General features: G+C 46.8%; 1 protein-coding gene across 3 annotated transcripts in view; it reads right to left on the reverse strand.

The window, feature by feature from the left end:
- MRAS (muscle RAS oncogene homolog) overlaps positions 1-21,728 on the reverse strand; it is a 57,449-nt gene that overhangs the window by 20,474 nt on the left and 15,247 nt on the right. For all 3 annotated transcript variants that reach the window (XM_061194608.1, XM_061194609.1, XM_061194610.1), the window contains exon 2: positions 12,966-13,176. In XM_061194608.1, the coding sequence (XP_061050591.1) occupies positions 12,966-13,158 (193 nt within the window). In that variant the 5' untranslated portion in view covers positions 13,159-13,176. The remainder of the gene's footprint in view (positions 1-12,965; positions 13,177-21,728) is intronic.

Consider the following 21,728-nt stretch of genomic DNA (forward strand, 5'->3'; position numbering starts at 1 on the left):
GCATTATGAATATGACTGTAATACTGTATGCTGTAAAAACTTTATAACGATTCATTCATTAGTGTAAAAGCTAGGCTACTGGAAAACAATTGTATTGGTTACACTAGGCTACCATGACGTGCTCATGTCGCTGCTTCTTTGTTATCAATGCATGAATCATTATACCTGTGTATAAATATAAACTTTTTTCATATTATCCTTTCATTTTTGATGTTTAGTGTTAGTAACACATATAATATCTACAGTGCTTTGTATCCTATAAGACAAAAGTGATGTAGGTACCGACAGACAGATATAAACAGATGACATAAACTTATGGTATCGATAAATACAGTACAGTACTGTAAATGTATTTTCTCTTCCTTATGATTTGCTTAATAACATTTTCTTTAGCTTACTTTATTGTAAAAATACAGTATATAATATATATAACATATAAAATACATGCTAATCGACAGTTTATGTTATTGGTAAAGGCTTTGATCAGTAGCAGGCTATTAGTAGTTAAGTTTCAGGGGAGTCAAAAGTTATACGCAGATTTTCAACTGCGAGGGAGGTCGGTACCCCTAACCACCACGTTGTTCGAGGATCAACTGTACTAGAATATTATTCACACGTAATAAGGAATGAAATTCTGAGACACGCTACAACATGGATGAACCTTGAAAGCACTGTGCTAGGGGACAGAAGCCAGACACAAAGGTCACATGTTATATAATTCCACATACGTGAGATGTCCAGAATAGGCAAATCCATAAAGACAGAAAGGAGATGAGTGGCTTGGGGGCTGGGGGGAGGGGAGGGTGGGGGGAATGACGGATAATGGGTGTGAGTTTTCTGGAGGGTGATGAAAAGGTTGAGGATGAGACAGTGGTGATTCCAGTGCTTGCTGATCTGTGAAATCTATCAGCGGTTTGCGATTGCACACCTTTGTGTATACACTATCAGCCACTGAACTGTACACTTTAAAAGGGGGGGATTTTACATGTGGATTATATCTAAATTTTGAAGGAAAAAACCCACCTCCCTTCTCTGAAATGCATGCTCCACCTTCCCCTCTCTGCGGTGGATGCCCCGGCCTACTCCTGACCAAGACCATCCCTCCAGCTGCCCACTGGATCCTGTCCCCCGTCACCCATGGAAGGACATTGCTACTATTTTGTCCCCTCCCCCTCCTGCATCATCCATTTCCCTATTGGTTCATTTCCATCAGTATGTAAACATGGTATAATTTCTTTCACCTTAAAAAAAATGAACAAAGATAAAGCCGAAAAGATTAAAAATAAAAAACCCCTCCCCTTGACCTCACACCTCCCAGCTGCTGTCCATTTCTCTAGTCCTCTTTACAGCCACACTCCTTGACTGATCTGTTTTTACTGCCTGCCCTTCCTCTCCTCCACTCTCTCTTGAACCCACCGTAATCAGGCCACTCTATCAAAGCTGAGCTTGTCAAGTCACCATGACCTCCGTGTCACTACATCCAGCGACACTTCGTGGTCCTCATCCCACTGGGTCACTCGCCAGCATCTGATGCACTTGATGGTTCCCTCCTTTTTGAAGAGCCTTCTGCACTTGGCCTTGGTGTGTCACTCTATCTTGCTTCTTCTCTGACCCTAATCACTCTGAGCATCAGTGGGTCCCTGCGCTCAGTCCTGGGACCCCGTCTCTAAACACGTTCACTTTCTCAGAGGTCTCCTGTCTCATGGCTTTATGTGGCAACTCCCAAGTTTCCATCTCCAGCCTGCACACCTCCCCTTACTCCAGACTCAGACCCCAGGTGCTGGTTTGACTTTTATTTGTATGTGTGAAAGGCATCTCAGGTTTAACACATCCAAAATTAGACTCTTAATTTTTCCCTCAAACTTGCTTTAACCAGTCTTTCTAACCTTTTTTAAAAATTTATTTTATTCAAGTATAGTTGATTTATCAGCCTTCCTAATCTTGATAAACTTAACTCTACTCTACCAGTTGTCCAGGTCAAAGGCTCTTCCCTCCGTACTCCTACCCCATCCCACATACTCCATCAACAAATTCTGTCATTTCCTCCTTAAAATACATCCAGACTCTAACTCCTTCTCACCACCTCCTTTATCGATGCCCTAGTCTACCATCAGGAGCCTCTTAACTGGTCTCCCTAGTTCTGCCCTGGTTCCTCTCTGGTCTATTGTCCACACCATGGCCAGAGTGAGCCTTTTAAACATCAGTCAGACCATGCCCATCCTCTGCTCAAAACCCTCCAGTGGCTTATTTCCCTACAAGGCCCTAGAAGATCACTGCCCCCTGGCTATCTCCCTGAAGTCTCCTATTAGCTTCTCTCTCACTTCCTCTGCACTCTAGCCTCCTAGCTTTCCCCAAACACATCCCTGCCTCAGGGCCTTTGCACCTGATTCTCTGTACAAGATTCTCTCCCCCCAGGTACAGGCACAGCTTTTCCCTTCAGGTCTCTGTTCCAACACCACCTCATCAGGAAGGCCTTCCCTAATGGGCACAGATAAGACAGCAACCCCTTCCTCACTGTCTATTCCCTTCTACTTTGCCTCATTCTCCTTCACAGCATTCATCACCACCTGACACAGTACATATTTGTTTATGTCCTGTCTCCCCCATTCTACCAGAAGCTTCATGAGAGCAGGGCCCTGGCTTTGCCAACTGCTGCATGCAAAGCACCCCAAAGAGAGCAACAGGCACCCAGAAGTATTTCTAGAATGAACTAGTGAACAGTCCCACATGCATAAGTCTCGGGGACCGATCCACACAACACTGGAGGGGAAAGGTGGAAGCTCCAAGTCAGGGGCTTAAGCCTCACTCTGGACCTCCCCAGATGCAGGCAGATGGGTCAGTGACCCCTCATCTGCACATGCGATAGGACCTATTCTTGAAAGCACCAAGCCACTCTCTGAATATAAATCATATTAGAACAGCCCTAGCAACAAAAGCATTACCGAGGCTTTCTATGTGCCGAGCTTCACAAGGTGCTGCATTCCCTCCCTCACTCAACAAACAATAACTAAGCACCTAATAGGCGCTGCTGGCACCAGAGATACAATGGTGGGCAAAGTCTCTCTCCTGAAGGAGCATACAATCTGTGATGTTTCTTTTTTTTTTTTAACTTTTTATTTTATATTGGAGTATAGTTGATTAACACTGTTGTGTGAGTTTCAGGTGTCCAGCAAAGTGATTCAGTTATACATATACATGTATCTGTTCTTTTTCAAATTCTTTTCCCCTTTAGGTTGTTACATGATATTGAGCAGAGTTCCCTGTGCTCTACCGTAGGTCCTTGTTGGTTATCCATTTTAAATATAGCAGCATGTACATGTCAATCCCAAACTCCCTAAGGGATAGTTAGGGAGTCAGCAACTATGAGGCTCTCTCCCATTTGGGCACAGACCCCACCGATGAGGGCAGGTGGTCTTGGTCCAGAGGCTGTCTGTGCCCAAGGGAAAGAGGAGCCCCCAGTCACTCGGACCTGGGGCCTGGTGACAACAGGCTGTCAGCGGCTGCGCCGCGGCCTGGAGCTGGCAGCATCACCCAACACAAGGGCAGACAGGTGAGATCTCAGATCTACTGACCGGGCTGGTGCGCTTAGCACAGACTCGTCGCGTGACTTCTAACAGGGATTAACTCGAAGTTCTGAAATCAGGGCAAAACCCAAAATTCACTGCAGGAGTCTAGGACCTGATTGTCAGCAAGGTAAGAGGAAAACTTGGGGTTTGGGGTGCTGACAAGCTTGGAATGACCCCCAGGCTGTGCTGTGACTTTGAAGGGGGAGGGGTGCACGCTGCACTCAGACCTTCATCACTCAGCCCTGCCGAACCGACTCTAGGTCACTGGCTGATGGCCGGTCCCTCAGCTCCCAGGCTGGCTAGTGGGGCTAAGATGAGCATAGAGCAAGATATCCTTGGCTTCAGGGTCAGAGGGAATGGGGTGCTAATTAGCTGTGTGACCTTGGACTTGTTATTTCACCTCTCTGAGTCTTAGTTCCTTCCCCTGCAGGGCCCTGACCGACCAATCACGGCTGCTGGACAGGTGTGGGAGCAGGAGGTCTGGGTTCCCAGGGGGAGGGCTCTTGGGGACACAGGGTGGCAGCGGTGGCAGCAATTTTCTGATGGTACCAAAGTATTTCACCATTTTACCCACTGGTACAGTAGTACTGCTGCGTACTGGCCAGACCCTGTGCTAAGTGCTTCACGGGGATTGCTTTATTTCATCCTTGCAGCAATCCTGCTAAATTGAGATTAGTGTCTTCACTTTACAGGTGAGCACAGCTGCTCTTCGGCCAGTACACACCAGTGCTACTGCACCAGTGGGTAAAATGGTAAAATACTTTGGTACCATCGGAAAATTGCTGCCACCGCTGCTACCCTGTGTCCCCAAGAGCCCTCGCCCTGGGAACCCAGACCTCCTGCTCCCGCACCTGTCCAGCAGTAGCTGCTAACACTGCTGAGGGCAGAAGGCGCAACAGTGACCAGCCTTCAAGGTAAGGAAGGGCTTTCTACCAGCAAGCACTGCCCCAGGCACCTTGGAGATCAGTGAGCTTTGCGTCACTGGAAGCATTCAAGCAGTGATGGCTGATGGAGGTGAGATAAAGGGTCAGGCAGAGAGGCCTGCGGGGCTGAGTTGCATAATCTCAGGCCAGCGGCCATGCTCCCTCAGAAAGGAAAAGAAAGAGGGAAATCCTTACCACAACACTGTGGGCAGGGAAAGGGGAGGATGGGTGGAAGGACGGCCAGCTCTGCCCATACCCCCCTCTTAGTGGGGGCCACAAGGAGGGGTCTACTCTGAAGCTGGCCTAAGGGCTGCTGAGCATAGAGCCCACCATGCAAAGCCCCCAGCTCAGAAAAAACTCTCAGTAAGTGTTCCTGTCCTCTTGCTGCCCTACCCACGTCCTCCTCCCCCCACCTTCCCAGAAAGAATGTGGATTCAAGTGTTCGGGGAAAAGCCAGGTCCGGGCCCCTCCGTGAAGACAACAGCACTTGTGTCTGCGGTTTGGGCAGAAGCCAGGGTGGAAACGTCCCAGCTTCTGAGGGTGCAGGAGGGGATCCAGGGTTTTCGCTCTTTGCAGAGACTGAGCCCTTGCCGGGGACAGAGTGGCTGCAGAGCGGGGCCCAAGAGCCCCTAGGTGGGAAGGGGTGTCTGGAGGCCACTGTCCTCTGACGATGGAAGAAAGATGCCAGCTTCCAGAGGCTGGCTGGGCAGAGGGCGGGGCTGGCAGCCATGTGGGTGGAAGGCCCAGATTGTTACGTGGGCAGAAGATTTGGTCAACATCCTACCCTGCAGGCCTGAGGCTTGGGCCAGAGGGGGAGGCAGGCTGACAGGATGGGACGTACTTGGCAGAGTGAGGAGGTCCTAGGCCCGGCTCTGCCTCTAGAGAGGTCTGACCCCGGCAAGTCACTTCTCCATCTGCACTGCAGTTTCCTCAGGTGTAAAGTAAAGGGGGCTGACACCACAGCGCTCAGGAGCTTCCAGCTCCAAACAGACAGGAAGAACAGGCAGGCAAGCACTCCAAGACAAAAGAAGTGAAAGCAGGGACTGGAGCAGATATTTGTACGCCCACGTGCACAGCGGCATTGTTCACGATGGCCAAAATGCAAATGTCCATTGCCGGATGAAAGGCTCAACAAAATGTGGTAGATGCATAAAATGGAATATTATTCAGTCTTAAAAAGGAAGGGAATTCTGGCACATGTTATAACATGGGTGAACCATGTGGTAAGTGAAATAAGCCAGTCACAGACGGATATTGTATGATTCCACTCGTACGAGGTCCCTAGAGTAGTCAAAACCATAGAGACAGAAAGTAGAATGGGGGTTGCCGGGGGCTAGGGATGATGGGGAATAGGAGCTGTTGTTTGGCAGGTACAGGGTTTCAGCTGGAGGAAATGAAAGTGTTCTGAAGATGGATGGGGGTGATGGTTGCAGAACGATATGAATGTACTGAATGCCACAGAACTGTCCACTTAAACATGCTGAAGATGGTCAGTTTTACGTTACGTATATTTTACCACAATAAAAACAGAAACAAAAACAAACACAAAACTCCAGGACTTTGACTAAGGCTCGGGTCTTCCTGATTCATGAAGCCGGAGACCTGGGGTACGGGGAGTCATACAGCTGACAGACAGGGTGACGGGGGTCCAAAGTCACAGACCCCCGAAGAGGGAGAGGGGGAGCCGATGCAGCCCCACAGCACAGAGGTGGGACCCCGATGATGAGGAGGCGATGCCCCCAGAGTTGGGTCCTTAACACTGGAAGGTGAGACAAAGGTCCCGAACCCTTGTGGGAAAGAACACAGAGCAGGCTTGCTCCAAAGTTGGGGGGCCCCACAGACACTGGGGAGCCTGGCTGCTGGCCCCTGAGGTCAGCCATCTCCTGTAGATTCTGCGAGCACCAGGGCAATGAGACCCCTTGAAAGACAACAAGAAATAGGTTTGTAAGTGGGAAGACTGTGAGACTCTTCAGTGTGGAAACCACAGAGAAGGCCCCCTGAGCAAGCTTGAGCATCTCTGCTCTGAGATTCAGATCAGAACTGGAGCCCCTGGTCCTCTGAAGACCTTGGGCAAGGAGCTGGAAGGGCAGGTGCGTGTGTCTGCCGACCCTGATAATCCAGGCCACGCCCCCTTCTCCCTGGGATTTCAACTCCATTCCCAGAGGCACAGGGACCAACTGTGTGAGGTGGGAGAGGTTTTCCCACTCAGCCACACTGATGGAGAGTATAGGAGACAAAGGGAAGTTGAAACCATTGCTGGCTGTGTGACTCCCTCCGTGCTTTATTTTTATAGTGATAACAAAAGTAGCTACCACAATAGTGTTTGTAAGGATGAAAAGTACATAGCATGGGCCTTCCACACAGTAACTGCCCAACAGATATCATTATTGTCTCCTCCTGTTCATCATCATTATCAAGCTGCCATGTTTTGCTCTTTCTGAATTTGGAAGAAGAGAAACCCCAGAGTTCAGAGTGCTTGGCAGGCATCCCAGGCTTAGCACCTCCCTCAGGATGCTGTGGGCTCCAGGGAAGCAGGATGTCAGGGATAGTCCCGTCCATCCCAGGGCAGCCAACAACCCCAGAAGAGTTCAGCCCCAGTAGGGGTCAGAGTTACACCCAAGCCTAAATACAACCAGCCTTTGATTAAAGTTCCCCAAATGTGAAACATCCTTTTAAATGCCAGACTAATTAGTATTTAGCTGTAATGCTTTAAGCCTTTCTTTTCTTAAAACAAGACCTAATTGAGTAGAGAAGTGTGCTAATCTGGGAATCAAGTATCTACTCCTGAGGCAGGCCTGGGTGGGCAATGCCCTAAATCAGGCCTGATTCTGGGGGCAGGATCAGAGGCGTAGCACCTAAGGGGAGCCCAGGAGCTTCAGAACACAAGCTCTGCAAATTCATGTTTATAAAGTAATGCTGTGGCCATGCTTCCTCCACTGCTATAAATGTTATCCCCAAATCTTCCTAAAACCACTCTTGAGGAAAAAAAAATTTTTTTTCTAGAAGCAACTTTGGGTAATCTAATATCCAAAGTTACTTTTAAAAAATGTTAGAGGGACTTGCCTGGTGGCTCAGTGGTTAAGACTCCGTGCTCCCAACGCAGGGGGCCCGGGTTCAATCCCTGGTCAGGGAACTAGATCCCACATGCATGCCACAACTAAGAGTTTGCATGCTACAACTAAGGAGCCTGCATGCCACAACTAAGAAACCCGTGAGCTGCAACTAAGGAGCCCACCTGCAGCAACTCAGGAGCCATGTGCTAAGGAGCCGGTGCAGCCAAATAAATAATAAATAAATAAATAAACATTAAAAAAATATCTCCATCATTTAAAAAAAAAAGTTAGAGAAGTTAATATGGCAGTAGATAGAAATAATATTTATTGAACCAGGCATGACATTACTCTCTTACATGCATTATGCAATGCTTTTCAGAATGTTTTCTGTGGAACTAGCCCAGAATGATGTGCAAAAAAACGGTCCTTTGGGAAACCTTAAGGACAATATATTCTTCCAATATACTCATAACATATGTTTGTATATTGAAAGTTCTTTCAAGCCCTGCAGTAAAGAAACTGTTTACATTTCTTTAACTCAGTATATCCCAAAGAGTGGTATATATTCAAATGGGTGAGGCATGAGATGATTTTAGAAAGTGCATAAATGTTTTTAATTTTAATGGTTATATATATTTATTTTGATGTCAGTTGGCAAATAATATACCTAGCACATCAAACCTATGATTGCACATATATCGCTCAGGACTCATTCGTTCACTCATCCACAGACTTTTACTGAGGACCTACTACGAGCCAAGCAGTATTCTAGATGTTGAGAATGTAGCAGTAAATAAAATAAAGTCCCTGCTCTCATAAATTTACTTTTTAGTGGGGAGTGACAAAAACTCAAACAAATAAATATATTGAACACATATAAATATATGTTCAACAGTAAAAGGTAGAATAAAGAAAAACAGTTGGGCAAGGGGACAGAAGTGACAGGGGTGGGGTGGGTACTAGTGTGGGGAAGCCCTCTCAGACAAAGGGACACTTGAACGGAGAGCTAAATGAAGGAGACTGTATTTCTGCAGGAAGAAAGTGCTGGGCAGAGAGAACACCAGACACAAATCCCCGAGGTGAGAATGTGCTTGGCACCTGGTGGAACGGTTCCAAGTTCCAGGGCGGCAGACAAACCCTAAGGGATGCTTTTTAAAATTAATTAAATCAAATTCAAACACCATAATATTTGCCCTTTTAAAGTGTACAAGTCAGTGTTTTTTTTAGTATATACACAAAGTTGTTCTATTTTTTTAGAGTGATGATTTGGTTCTGGTTCTGGCCAAGATGGAGTACTGGGGACCAGATTTACCTTCTCACCTAAACAACCAAAAAACAGACAAAATATATGAAACTGGATTTCAAGACACTGGACATCAGGCAACAAAGGATGGTGACCCCTGAGAGATGGGATACAAAAGAGGGGAAGGCATGGGAGTTCCCTGGTGGCCTAGTGGTTAGGATTCTGGGCTTTCACTGCTGTGGCCTAGGTTCAATCCCTGGTTGGGGAACTGAGATCCTGCAAGCCGAGGCCAAAACAAACAAACAAACAAAAAACAGGGAAAGGCACCTATGAACGTTCAGCTTCCCAGCTTACTGCCCTGAGAGAGCTTCTAGGCCACAGTGTTGAAACCCAGGGATAAAGAATGTCATTTTATAATAATAAAAAGGTCAATTCATCAAGAGGATGATCCATCCTAAACATTTATGCACTTAACAACAGAGCGTCAAAATACATGCAGCAGAAACTGATCGAACTAAAAGGAAAAAAATAGGCAAGTCCACAATTAAACTGTGAAATTCAACACCCCTCTCTCAATAATTGACAGAACAAGTAGACAGAAGATCAGTAAGGATACAGAAGACTTAGAGAACACTACCAGCTTGATCTGGTTGACATTCATAGAACACCCCACCCAACATAGTGGAATACACATTCTTTTCACATGCACATGGAATATTTACCAAGATACACCATACCCTGAGTCATAAAACAAGCCTCAATAAGTTTTAAAGAATTCAAATAATATACTGTATGTTTTCTGACACAATGAAATTAAAATAGCAATTGATGACAGAAAGATCTCTGGAAAATTCCTAAATAGTTGCAACTAAATAATACACTTCTAAGTAACCTAAGGGTCAAAGAAGATATCAAAAGGGAACTTAGAAAGTATTTTTAACCTAATGAAAATGAAAACACAACATATTAAAATTTGTCGGATACAGCTAAATGAGTAGTTAGGGGGAATTTATAGCACCAAAATGAATATCTTATTAAAGAAGAAATGTTCAAATCAATGACATCAGCTTCCCCTTTAAGATGTTAGAAAAATTAGAGTAGGAATTAGAGTAAATCCAAAGTAGGAAGGCAAAAGGAAACAATAAACATAGGAATGGAAATCAATAGAATTAAATGGGAAAAATCAATGGACTGGTTCTTTGTGAAAATCAACGACATTGATAAATCTCTAGCCAGCCTGATTAGGAAAAAAGAGAAGACACAAATTACCAATATCAAAAATGAGAGAGGTAACATCACTACAAATCCTACAGAATATAAAAGGATAATAAGAGAATATTATGAACTTGATGCCAATAAATTTGATAACTCTGATGAACCGATCAAGTTTCTGAAAGGCACAAACTACAAAAGCTCACTGGAGAAGAAATAGATAACCTGAATAGCCCTATATCTATTAAAGAAATTGAATTTGCAGTTAAAAACCTTCCCACTAAGAAAACTCCAAGCCCAGATGTCTTCATAGGTGAATTCTACTAAACATTTAAGGAAGAAGTAATACCAATGTCATTCAAATTCTTCCAGAAAATTGAAAAAGAGAGAATACTTCCCAAGTCATTCTATAAAGCCAGAATTACTCAGACATTACAATAAAACTACAGACCAACATCTCTCAAGAACACAGATGGGGCTTCACTGGCAGTGCAGTGGTTGGGAGTGGGCCTGCCAATGCAGAGGACACGGGTTTGAGCCCTGGTCCAGGAGGATCCCACATGCCACGGAGCAACTAAGCCCGTGCGCCACAACTGCTGAGCCTGTGCTCTAGAGCCCGCGAGCCGCAGCTACTGAACCCACGTGCCACAACTGCTGAGGCCCGCACGCCTGGAGCCTGTGCTCCGAGACAAAGAGAGGCCACCGCAGTGAGAGGCCTGTGCACCGCAGCGAAGAGTAGCCCCTGCTCGCCACAACTAGGGAAAGCCTGTGTGCAGCAACAAGGACCCAACGCGGCCAAAAATAAAATAAATAAAATAAATTTATTTAAAAAAAAGAACATAGATGCAACAATTCTAAAAAACTTTTAACAAATCAAAGCCAACAATATATAAAAAGATAATATATCATGACCAAGTGGGGTTTATCCCAGGAATACAATCTTGGTTTAACATTAGAAAAATTAATCAATGTAATTTACCATATTAAAGACTAAAAAAGAAAAACCCATATGATTACCTCAATAGACACAGAAAAAGCATTTGACAATATCCAACATTCATTCCTGATAAAAACTCTCAGCAAACTAGGAATAGAAAGCAACTTCTTTGACGTGATAAAGGGCATCTATAAAAAACCTACAGCTAACATTATGCTTAATGCTGAAAGACTGAAAGCTTTCTCCTGAAGATCAAGAACAAGACAAGTATGTCTTTAAGTCAATGAAATAAGGCAAGAAAAAGAAATAGAAGTCATCTAGATTGGAAAGGAAGAAGTAAAACTATCTTTACTCACAGACATGATCATCTCTGCAGAAAACCCAATAGAATCTACAAAAAAGCCACTAGCACTAATAAGTAATTAGCAAGGCTGTAAGTTACAATTTATAAAATTCTATTGTATTTCTATATACTAGCAATAAACAATTGAAAACTGAAATTAAAAAAACAGTATCATTTATAATACAGAGGTAGGTATAAATCTGACAAAATATGTAAAAGGCCTATGCACTCAAAACTACAAAACAATTGATAAGTGAATTAAAGAATTAAAGAAGAATTAAATAAATGGAGAGAGATACTGTGTTCATGGGTTGGAAGGCTCAACATTGTTAGGATGTCAATTCTCCTCATATTCATCCATACGAATATGAATCAACACAATCTCAATCAAAATCTAGAATTTTAGAATTTAACTGATTCTAAAATTCATACGGAAATGCAAAGGACCTAGGCTAGCCAAAACAACTTTGAAAAAGAATGAAGTTGGAGATTTAACAGTAACTGATTTCAAGACTTATTATAAAGCTACAGGTACCAAGACAGTGTGCTATTGGTGTTAAGACAGACAATAGATCAAACAGAATATATGGACAATCAATTTTCATCAAAGGTACAAAAAAGGCAATTCAGTGGGGAAAGGACAATCTTTTCAACAAATAGTGCTGGGACAACTGCATATCCATGTACCAAAAAGATGAACTTTGTCCCATACCTCATACCATATACAAAAATTAATTCAGGGTAGATCATAAACCTAAATGTATAACCTAAAACCATTAAACTTCTAAAAGAAAACATAGGAGAAAACCTTTGTGACTTTGGGTTAGGCAAAGATTTCTCAGACACAACACCAGAAGCGGGGTGGAGAGTCACCTAAAAGAACAAACTGAACTTCATCAAAATTAAAAACTCTCATCTTTGAAAGACACTGTTAAGAGAATAAAAAACAAGCCAAAAACTAGGAAAAAACATTTGCAAATCACATGTCTGATAGAGGACTTGTATCCCAGGGGTTTTCAAAGCTCCCCTCCTAGAATGACATTCTATCATTAATGGCTCTTTGTTTCGAGACTCAGACGGTATAAAGTAAGAATTAGTAAGAATCTAGAACAGTGGTTCTCTAACTTCATCGCCTGAAGGGCTTGTTAAAACACAGGGTGCTGGGCCCCACCCTCAGAATTTCTGAACTGGTAGGGCTTGAGGGTTTTCATTTCTGATTAAGTTTCCTGCTGGTGCCCCTGCAGCTGGCCTGGCTACCACACTTTGAGAACTGCTACTCCAGACCAACTTAGACTAAACTAGAAACACAATGCCAGACGCAAGATTCCCCACCCCGCCCCAGGGACAATTATCAAATAAACTATGTTTATTAAGAGAAAAAACTGATTTCCCCCTTTTTAATTAACTAGAGACATCTATAAATGTTAATCAGAGCTTCTGATGAGAGAGAAATAACAAACATGACATCACTGAGTTGGCTTGATTCTAGCCTTGCCTCTTTGTTGAATACACATTCTGGTTTCCACAAAGTTGCTCAGAATTCACCCTGGAAAACATACACAGCCTTATACCAACCATCCCATAATGGCAACATAGAAGAAACTGGCATGCCCTGCTGAAGCCTATCGACTTTCCCTGACCCCCGCATTAACACCCCACCCACAGGCAGGGCTGCCATCGAGTCTCACCATCCAAGATGGCCCACTGGTTGTCAATCTCTGTATGCTTCAGGTAGGAGTCTTCGATGGTGGGGTCATAGTCAGGCACAAAGATCTTCTGGAAAAACTGGATGGTGAGGGCGCTCTTGCCCACACCCCCGTCTCCCACCACCACCAGCTTGTACGTGGGGAGGTTGTCGCTGGGGACGGCACTGGTCGCCATGTTGCTGGTAGGTCAGACCTGGGGAGGCAAGATATGTGGAATGAGACAGGGGGCTTCTTCTTCTCTGACTCAGGGGAAAATATTCACGGGGTTTCCTCCTTTCTTACAGAGTAACAAATACTCCCAGCTGTAGAAAGTTTTGAAAATGAAGACATGCAAGAGAAAAGTGCTACCCCAGGTCCCTCACCCAGAGACAATAACTGTTAAAATGATTTATTCAACCATTTACTGAACGTCAACTATGTGCCAGGCCCCGTCTTGGGGATATAATGCTACACGGCCTTTAACCAGCCAAAGGCCATGTCAACGAAGTTTTTCCACCATCAAATTCCGCCCTAGTCCTGTACAGTTAAACACGTGGGCGTTAGTCTGAGCAGGGGGGGCAAGGAGGTTCGCCTTTCACATCAACTCTGGTCATTGGACTGTGGTGCTGAGAAGAATGGGAGGCTGTCTGAGCTTAAAGGAAAAGAGGGTCACAACAGCTTAGCACAGCTGAGCTCAGCGTCTCTGAGCCCCTTCCAACTCTCAGAATTCTGTGATCCTGGCTCTGTTCTCTGATCTCCTTGCCCTCTATCATGCAGAAAGTCGTGTTAGACTCTCGTGACATCTGGTCAACCCCTCTTTCAGTTGGGGAGGAAGAAGAGAAGGATCAGGGATAAGTTTTATTTTGATGACGTTGAGTCCAGTTAAGGCAGTGGTTCTCAACCAGGGGCAATTTTGTCCCCCAGGGATATTTGCAATGTCTGGAAATATTTTGGGTTGCCAAAACCAAGTGGGTGCTACCGGCATCTAGTCAGCAGAGGCCAGGGATGCTGCTAAAGATCCTATAATGCCCAGGAAAACACCCCCAGAACACATAATTAACCATCCTAAAATGTCCATAGTGCCAAGGCTGAGAAACGTTGAGCTAAGCTGACTAGGCAGGGGCTGGAAATATGGGACCAGGATCCTAAAGAGCAATTGAGCCTGAACAGATAAGGACTGACTGTGTAGAGGTGATGGCAGAGAAGTGAAGAGTGACCTTTGGAAACTGCATCACAAAGTACCAAGGAGGAGAGGCGGGCAGGGAGCATGGAAGGAGCACTCAGAAAAATAGGAGGGAAACCAGGATCTGTCACAGTGATGGAAGCCCAGAGTTTCCAGAAGGAGGAGGTTTAGCCTTATATATAAGGCTAAACACTGGTGGGGGATGAGGGAGGACAGTCACCTAAAGAACAATTTGAGGGTGTTGCCAGGGACCTAAGCTGCTAACTAGGGAAAAACACAAACCACCTCTGGTAGGGCCATTCCTGGGTAGCTTCAGGGCTCATAGAAGGGTAGGGGGGCGGGCAGCATGCCGGGGGACAACAAACTGTGTGTCCTGTGTGCAATCATTGCTGCTCGGGAAGGCCACTGACTGAGCCATAGTTTCCTTACCTAATAGATTAAAGGGCTGGGTTTTCAGCTAAGAGTTCTTAGCTCTAAAAGAGTCCTCCATTCTAGATTTCAACAGAAAGGACGTTAGACACAAATGTAGGTTATGTGGCCATGCTGATTTGCATGAGGCTATAGGTGAGAGTCATTGCATAATCTTTTGCAGTTACTGAAGCTTGATGTTGACATTTAGGGTTTCCCTGCAGTGGCGGGGAAGTAGGTGCTTTCATACATTGTGAGTGAGAATGTAAATCTGTCCAAACTGGACTGAGAATACACTTGCATAAATACATCAGAATTTAAAACGGACATATCCTCTCTCAAAGCTATACCACACGTGAGAGTGTAGTCTAAGGAGGTAATCAGACAAGTGTACAAAGATGTTAAGAACAGGGGTAAAAATGGAAATAAATTAAATACTGGCGGGCGAGTTAAAGAAAAGTTTATCCATACAATGCAATACTATACGGCCATTCAGAAGGACTATATTCCCTAGCCTAGAAAAGGTTTATAATATACATGAAAAAAAAAAAAGCCAGGCTGCAAATCAGCAAGTACATATGATTACACTTCCATGAAGCTACCATCTACGAATCTACATGTCTAGGGTGGTTCTAGGCATAGAGAGGATCGGCACGTAGCTGTCTCTCCAGGAGACTTTGGGACACTTTCTCAGATTTTCAATTTTCTACAACAAGCATGTGTTCTATTTGTGTATCAGAAAAGCTGAACGGTATTAAAATGTTCCCACCAAATAAAATGTTCGGGCCACCTGAAAATGTGTGATTTCCTCTCCTTCGAGTGGGGATTTAAAAGTCCTTTGGTGCAGGATAGAAGGACCAGGCGCCAGCTGAGCCCCAGCATCTGGTTCCCCCATCCCCCCTAGGTGGGGATGACAGTGGGGTTAAGCTGAGCCTTCAACACAGTGAGCTCTCCCACGTGACAGAGCTGGTTGTCCAAAGGAGCCAGAGGGGAGGGGAGGGGAGGGAGACAAAAATGAGGGGAGGAGGGTATGGGCCAGCTCCCTCTCTTCTTTGTCTCTTGGGTCAGGGGAGCTTGATGTCAGCTCCTTGCTGCTCTTCCTTAACCGCTGTCCTAGCCTGGGGAGGATGGTGACACTAAGCCAGCGTGAACGTGTCTGCCTATGAAAGAGGCTGTTTTTAAAGCTCCCTTCCAAGAAGATATAAACTACTATGTATAAAATAAACAAGCTCCAAGGATATGATGTATAGCACAGGGAATATAGGCAATATTTTATAATAATTTTAAATGGAGTATAATCGATAAAAAATTTGAATCACTACGTTGTACACATGAAGCTAATATAATATTGTAAATCAACTATACCTCAATAAAAAAAATTAAAATAAATAAAAATGAAAGCTCCCTTCCCTTCTCGCTGGCAGCAACGTGAATAAAAAAATACTAAGTGGGTGGGAAGGTATCGGGAAGAAAAATCGTTTCCCTTGATTTTCTTCTCAAAGTAAAACAAGATAAGAAATACACTAGTAAATATTGTAGAGGACCAACCTGTGAGGCGGTGCTCAGACCACCCACAGCAGAATCACCTGGGGACTTGAAAAAAATCGCCCTCTGCTTGCCAAGCAAGGCAGCTGGCAGGAAACGGTCAGAAGAGGGCCGATTTCCTTTCACAGTGCCCTGCACTCAGGAGTTGGGCCCTGAGAGACCACGGGGGGCCCATTTGGGGTTCCCTCCCACCTCAGACTCAATGGAACAGGGTTAGAATGCATGGTTAACACAAACATTGGACTGGGTCCCTCGTGGGGAGAAACCCTTTAGTGTTTCCCATGGCTGATGGGTCAAGTCCTTGCCCCTTCACTGGACATTCGAGGCAGTCACTGGCTGCCATCGCTGACCTCTCCAGTGGGACCCATGCTGCAGCCTCTCACACTACTCTCTCCCAAGCAACTCTGTGTTCCCCAGTGTGCCCTGTGGTCCCATGGAGCCCTCTGCCCACCCCACCTCCTACTGGGGCCCTGGGGAGAGTGCACACCTCTTCACAGGTCAGGCCCAGGCCCAGGAATCGCCTCCCGGGAGGCACCCCCTTCGACCCCGTGCCCTGCAGTTCCTGGTGCAGAGGCCACCACCACACTTGAAGTCTTCTGTACTTAACTGTGCACAACAGGGCGGGGATGCATCTCGTCCCTCCCTGGATCACCAAGGCCCGGCACCGAATAAGCAAGGACAGACGTCAGCTAGAGGAACTGGGGGCCCAACAATGGCCTTTCTGAACAACCGTCAGACAACCCACCAGCCACAGCACTGGCCTCCCCACGCAGAGGGCTCGGGGGCAGCTCTCCCGCCCAGGCCTTGGGACTGTCTCCCTCCTTCTCCCAAGTCAGACCGATCGCACAGATAAGACCCTTCCTGGAAGCAAGTGTGAGCCCAGGTTTACAAAGTCGGGACCATGAGTCCAGAAAACCCCTCCATCTACAAGGGCTCTCGGGCAGATCTTCTCTTGATGCACATGTTTTTCCAGTCTTCAACCTCCCCCGAAATAATCCCTGACTAAAATATGTCTTTGTAAACAGGGAGGGCAGTCAAAATGCCAAGGGGCGTGCACCACACTCCTACAAAATCGGCTGATCTCACGTGGTGTGGAGAAAGAATTTTTCAAGTCACCAGAGGCTATGACGAAAGTCACCACAGGATAAAAAGTTGGTCGGTGCTTAAGGAGCAAACTGGTTTCATTTACGACATCCCTCTCCTCTCCAGTCTATTCAACTAGACAGCACCTTGGAGATCATTCTAGACCGCTGGTTCTTCACCATTTGGGGGTCACAGATGGCCCCTTCGAGGTGGGAGGGTGGAATAAGGTGGGCCCGGGGCTCCCTTTGAAGTCTTGCCACCAATTTTCCGTGCCTGATACTCTCCCACCCACCAGCTGAGCGACCTTGGGCGAGTTAACCTTTCACAGCCTCAGATTTTTTACTTGAAAGATGGAGTTGGTTAGAGAATCATCCTTTGCAGGATTGCTCTAAGCGGGAAATTAAAATGTATGAGACGAGCCCAGCTTAAAGAAGGTGCTCAAATGTTTGTTCTCTCGCTTTGTTTACTTTGTTCCCAGAAGAGGCGGACCCACAGGCTCCCTCCCTCCCTCCACTCTGAGGCTCCGCGGTTCCCAGCCTCCTCCCCCGCCCCCATCAGAAGCCCCGCTGCCACCTCAGCTCCCTTGCAGTCGGATTAAATAGGCTCGTGTGGCAACGTCACCCATCATTTAGAACATTGTTTCCATGGGAAATGGCTCTGAGGTTCCAGGCAGCCCGCTCCACTCAGAAACCAACTTTTGGAACCGCAGCCCCTGGGCGGAGGAGGCGGCTGAGCGCTGGTTCCCATGGCAACCACCCCTCCCAGAGCCCTTCCCAGTGCACGAGCAACCCAAACCCCGGCTCATACTGGAAACTTCTTTCTAAAAGGCAGTATCACTGCCTCGACGATTTTAATGACGTGTATACGAAAACTTTAGGCATCTTTCAGCTGAGAAATAAGCTTTTTTGGTGGCTGTCTTTTGCTCCCTTTCTCTCCCCACGATTAGCACCAGCCTGCTTGGTTTGAAGTTGTTTCCTGAATGGCAGATTTCGTCTTCCCAGCAACTGGGGAGCTCCAAGAGGACAACAGCCACGTGTCCTCATTCTCTTGACCTCTCACAGGGCCAGGCAGGGCCCAACACGTGGGAACCTCAGGGTGTATTCGCTGACTGACTACTCCATACTGGCCCAATAAGCAGGGCGTGACACCCTCCCTTCTGACAGGCGTAGGCTCGTGCCCCTAGGAAGTGGGGAAGGGGGCGCTGGGTGGACCCATGACCCCAGAATAACCTTTTCACCCAGCAATTTTCAAAGTGTGCTTGGAGGGGGTTCCTGAGACCTCCTGGGAAGCCTTGTGCAAAGCCCCCTCTGTTCTCAGGGGGGCAGCTTGGGATGGAGCGTCAGTCATAGCCTTGGACTCTTCAGCCCGGCAGCTTGAGTTCCACTTGTGTCTCTGATACGGACTCCCTGTGTGATGTGGAGCGAGTTTCTTAAACTTCAGGGAGCCTCAGTTTCCCCATCTATAAAACAGAACAGGACCCTCAAGAATGTATAATTACAGTCCCAGTGGGGGGAAAAAAACCTGGAGGACCCCCCAGTGAGGGCATATTTGCACTGATGTGCAAAGCAGCTGGGCCCCTGGGCTCCCTCCAATGTGGTAGAGCCTAGTGATCTGGACCCCTGCTTGCCCCACCCATGGCCCTGAGAGAACCTGAACGCATAGTGCTGCTGGAGGACTCGACACAGTAACAAATCCTAGGACAGCAGTGGGCCCCAGCACCCCCCAAAACAGCAGTGCCCAGTGGTTATTATCTCTTACCAAATCTGCCTCCTTCTCCCCAAGTTCAGTTTCTAGGGCTTCTACAGAGCTTGTTTCCCAAAAGAATAGCCCAGAACACTGCCCATTTTTCTAAGTGGGCACATGGTAAAAGAAATGGCTTTGGCTGCAGACACTGTCAAGGGGCTCACGGGCTTCCTGGCCTCTCCGTGCTCCCCATCCCCCCAGCACCACTTCCAAAGCGGTGTCATAGTCCTAGCCAGAAGAAAAGGTGCCCAGGAGAGGCTACATAGCAGTAACAACCGCCACTATTTAGTGGCCATCGGCAGGGGAATGATCAGACACCGAAGGTCAGGCTTGGAACCGGTGTTGCACTGCCTAGAATTCTTTCGGTCATTAGTTTTGCAACATCACAGGACTTTTCTTTGACTGTCTTTGTGACTCATAACCCATAGGGCACTCTTCATCTTCTCTGACTATAGGAGCTGTGGCAGTGGTCATCCCAGAGCCTCTCCCAAAGATGCTACCAACTTAATTGAAGGTTTAGTTTTCACTGCTTTTCGCTTCTCTATTTCCATACTAATTATTTTAAAGACCTCCCCTAACCCCATCTGTCAAACTACAAGTTGTCTGGTAAATGAAGCTGGAAGAGGGGGACACATTCATTATTAATGCAGCTCTTGGGAGAGTGAATGGACTTTCATTCACATTGAGCTGAATCAGCCCTGGGAAGCTAATCTCATCTCTGTGACGTCTGGGTGTGCCCAGTGCAGGGGGATGAGGATACATTGGGGGGTGACCCAACCCATGTGGAGGAAATGGCTCTGCATTCCAGGAGCTGCCCTTCCCTTCTGCACAATTCCCAGAAATGGGCAGCTTCCCCAGGGCTGCTGATTTGCAGGCTGTGCAAAAATGGCGTGCAGCCCCGCCAGGGGTCTAGGCCACTTGGCATTCCTAAGGCTCCACTCTCCCCTCCCTAAGACTTTGCTCTGCCCTTTGTCTCCCACCTTTGCTAATCCCAGCCCAGCACTGTCACTGCATCACTCAACCCCTCCGGGAAGCCAGTGCATTCAGCTCACTTGATCATTAAGATTTAACCACCAATCCAACCGTGTGTTATTTTATGCTGTACAGGACCTTAAACATCATCAGGTCTGGATGGTATGTGGCATGGGTGCCTCCCCCACTTTCCCAGAGCCATGGCAGACACCGCAGTCCATCGTGGTCCTCTTTCCTGCTCAGTCTTAAAACCCTTTTCAACGCAGCACCCTTGGCAGCCAGAACCAGGTGACTGGTCCAGAGAGGAAACTTGTTTGCCATCCCAGATCGAACCCACTACTCTTTAGGTTCCCTCCAAAACATCCCACCTACTGGCCATCCTGTTCCATGGGAGGGGCTCAGGACCTTTGCGGGGAGCCTGCCTGGCTATCTCTGGAGAACTCTGTTACCCAAGTCTTCTGGGTAATACATCAGCCCCTGCTTTTCTACCCCATCAAATCCAAGCTCCTCTGCCAGGATCACACCTGGACTGCTGACAGCAGGGCAGAAATATCAGACAGGAGTCCTGAGATCCAAAGGCCAATGCTTGAAGTAAGCCAGGCCCTTGACCTTACTCATGAACCCCAAGTACCACATGCTTCCTTATATCACAACTGTTAACACTAGTGTCTTACTTGCTAGTGTGTGAGTACCTCCTGACAGAGCCTGGAGCTTAGCCATCTACAACCCAGCACTATGAGTCCCAGAAATGACCTGCTATAATAATCACAAGGGTGATCATGTTAAAAATAATAGGAGTACTTAATTAACATAGGCGATGTGTCTGATGCTGTTGGAAGATTTTACCAAATTAACTCATTTAATTGTCGTAACAACCCTATGAGGTATAACTTCGTCCCCATTTTACAATTGAAGAAATTGAGACACAAAGAAGTAAAATAACTTTTCTAAGGTCAGCCAGCTAGAAAGCAGCAGTGCCAGGATCTAAAACCACAACAGTGTGGCTCCAGAGCCCATGGCCAGTGCGTCATGCTAGGCATCCTCTCGTGGTGGGCAGAGTGGTGGGTGGGTGCAGAGTCGGGCCAGGCCAGAGGCAGCAGATCCAGAAGTGCTGGGAAGAGGTCAGCAGTTAGCCAGGGAGGTGGTGTCAGAGTCAGGGAGGCCTCCAAGGCCAGACTGCTGCCCCTGTGGGAGAAGCAGCTGAGCAGGTCAGGGCCCAAGGGGCACCCAGGGTAAATACTAGTCACTGGGAACAGACATGCCCCCCCATCCCAACTGGGACAAAGTCTGCCAAATAGGGCACAGGTCTGGTACTGCCAGGTGCTCCTGCCCTGAGGACCAGGGAGAAAGCTGAGGGATCAAGCAGCTGTCCAGCATCGTGGGAACACCAAGGGGTTCTGAGACCTCCTAGTTCAGCACCCCTGTCTGGACCCCTCTCCACTGTGCTGGTCCCTGCCCCAGCCTGTGTCCTTGTGGTCCTACACACTGGCTGCTTCCCGCCCAGCTTGGGGCTGGCGCCTCACCTGGAACCCCTCACCAAGGAGCCTGAGCTAGGAACTCGCACAGCTGCAACCTTAGGCAAGTTAGTTACATTCTGTCCCTTGGTTTTCTTTTCTGTAAAAGTGGGGACAGTGGCAGCATTTGACTTGTGGTGGTCATGATAGGCTACATTTATTTGCTTGGCCCAGTGTCTGGCCCATAGAGAGCGTTCAATAAACATCAGGGAGTTACTATCACCAGCATCCTTCGAAGTCCATCCCACGTCCCTCCTCCTGCAGGAAGCCCTCCTGCCTCTCCAGAGTCCTTCCTGAGCTCATGCCCTGCAAACTGGC

Source organism: Eubalaena glacialis, chromosome 6 (assembly GCF_028564815.1).
Source record: "Eubalaena glacialis isolate mEubGla1 chromosome 6, mEubGla1.1.hap2.+ XY, whole genome shotgun sequence".
In the NCBI taxonomy this organism is placed as follows: Eukaryota; Metazoa; Chordata; class Mammalia; order Artiodactyla; family Balaenidae; genus Eubalaena; species Eubalaena glacialis.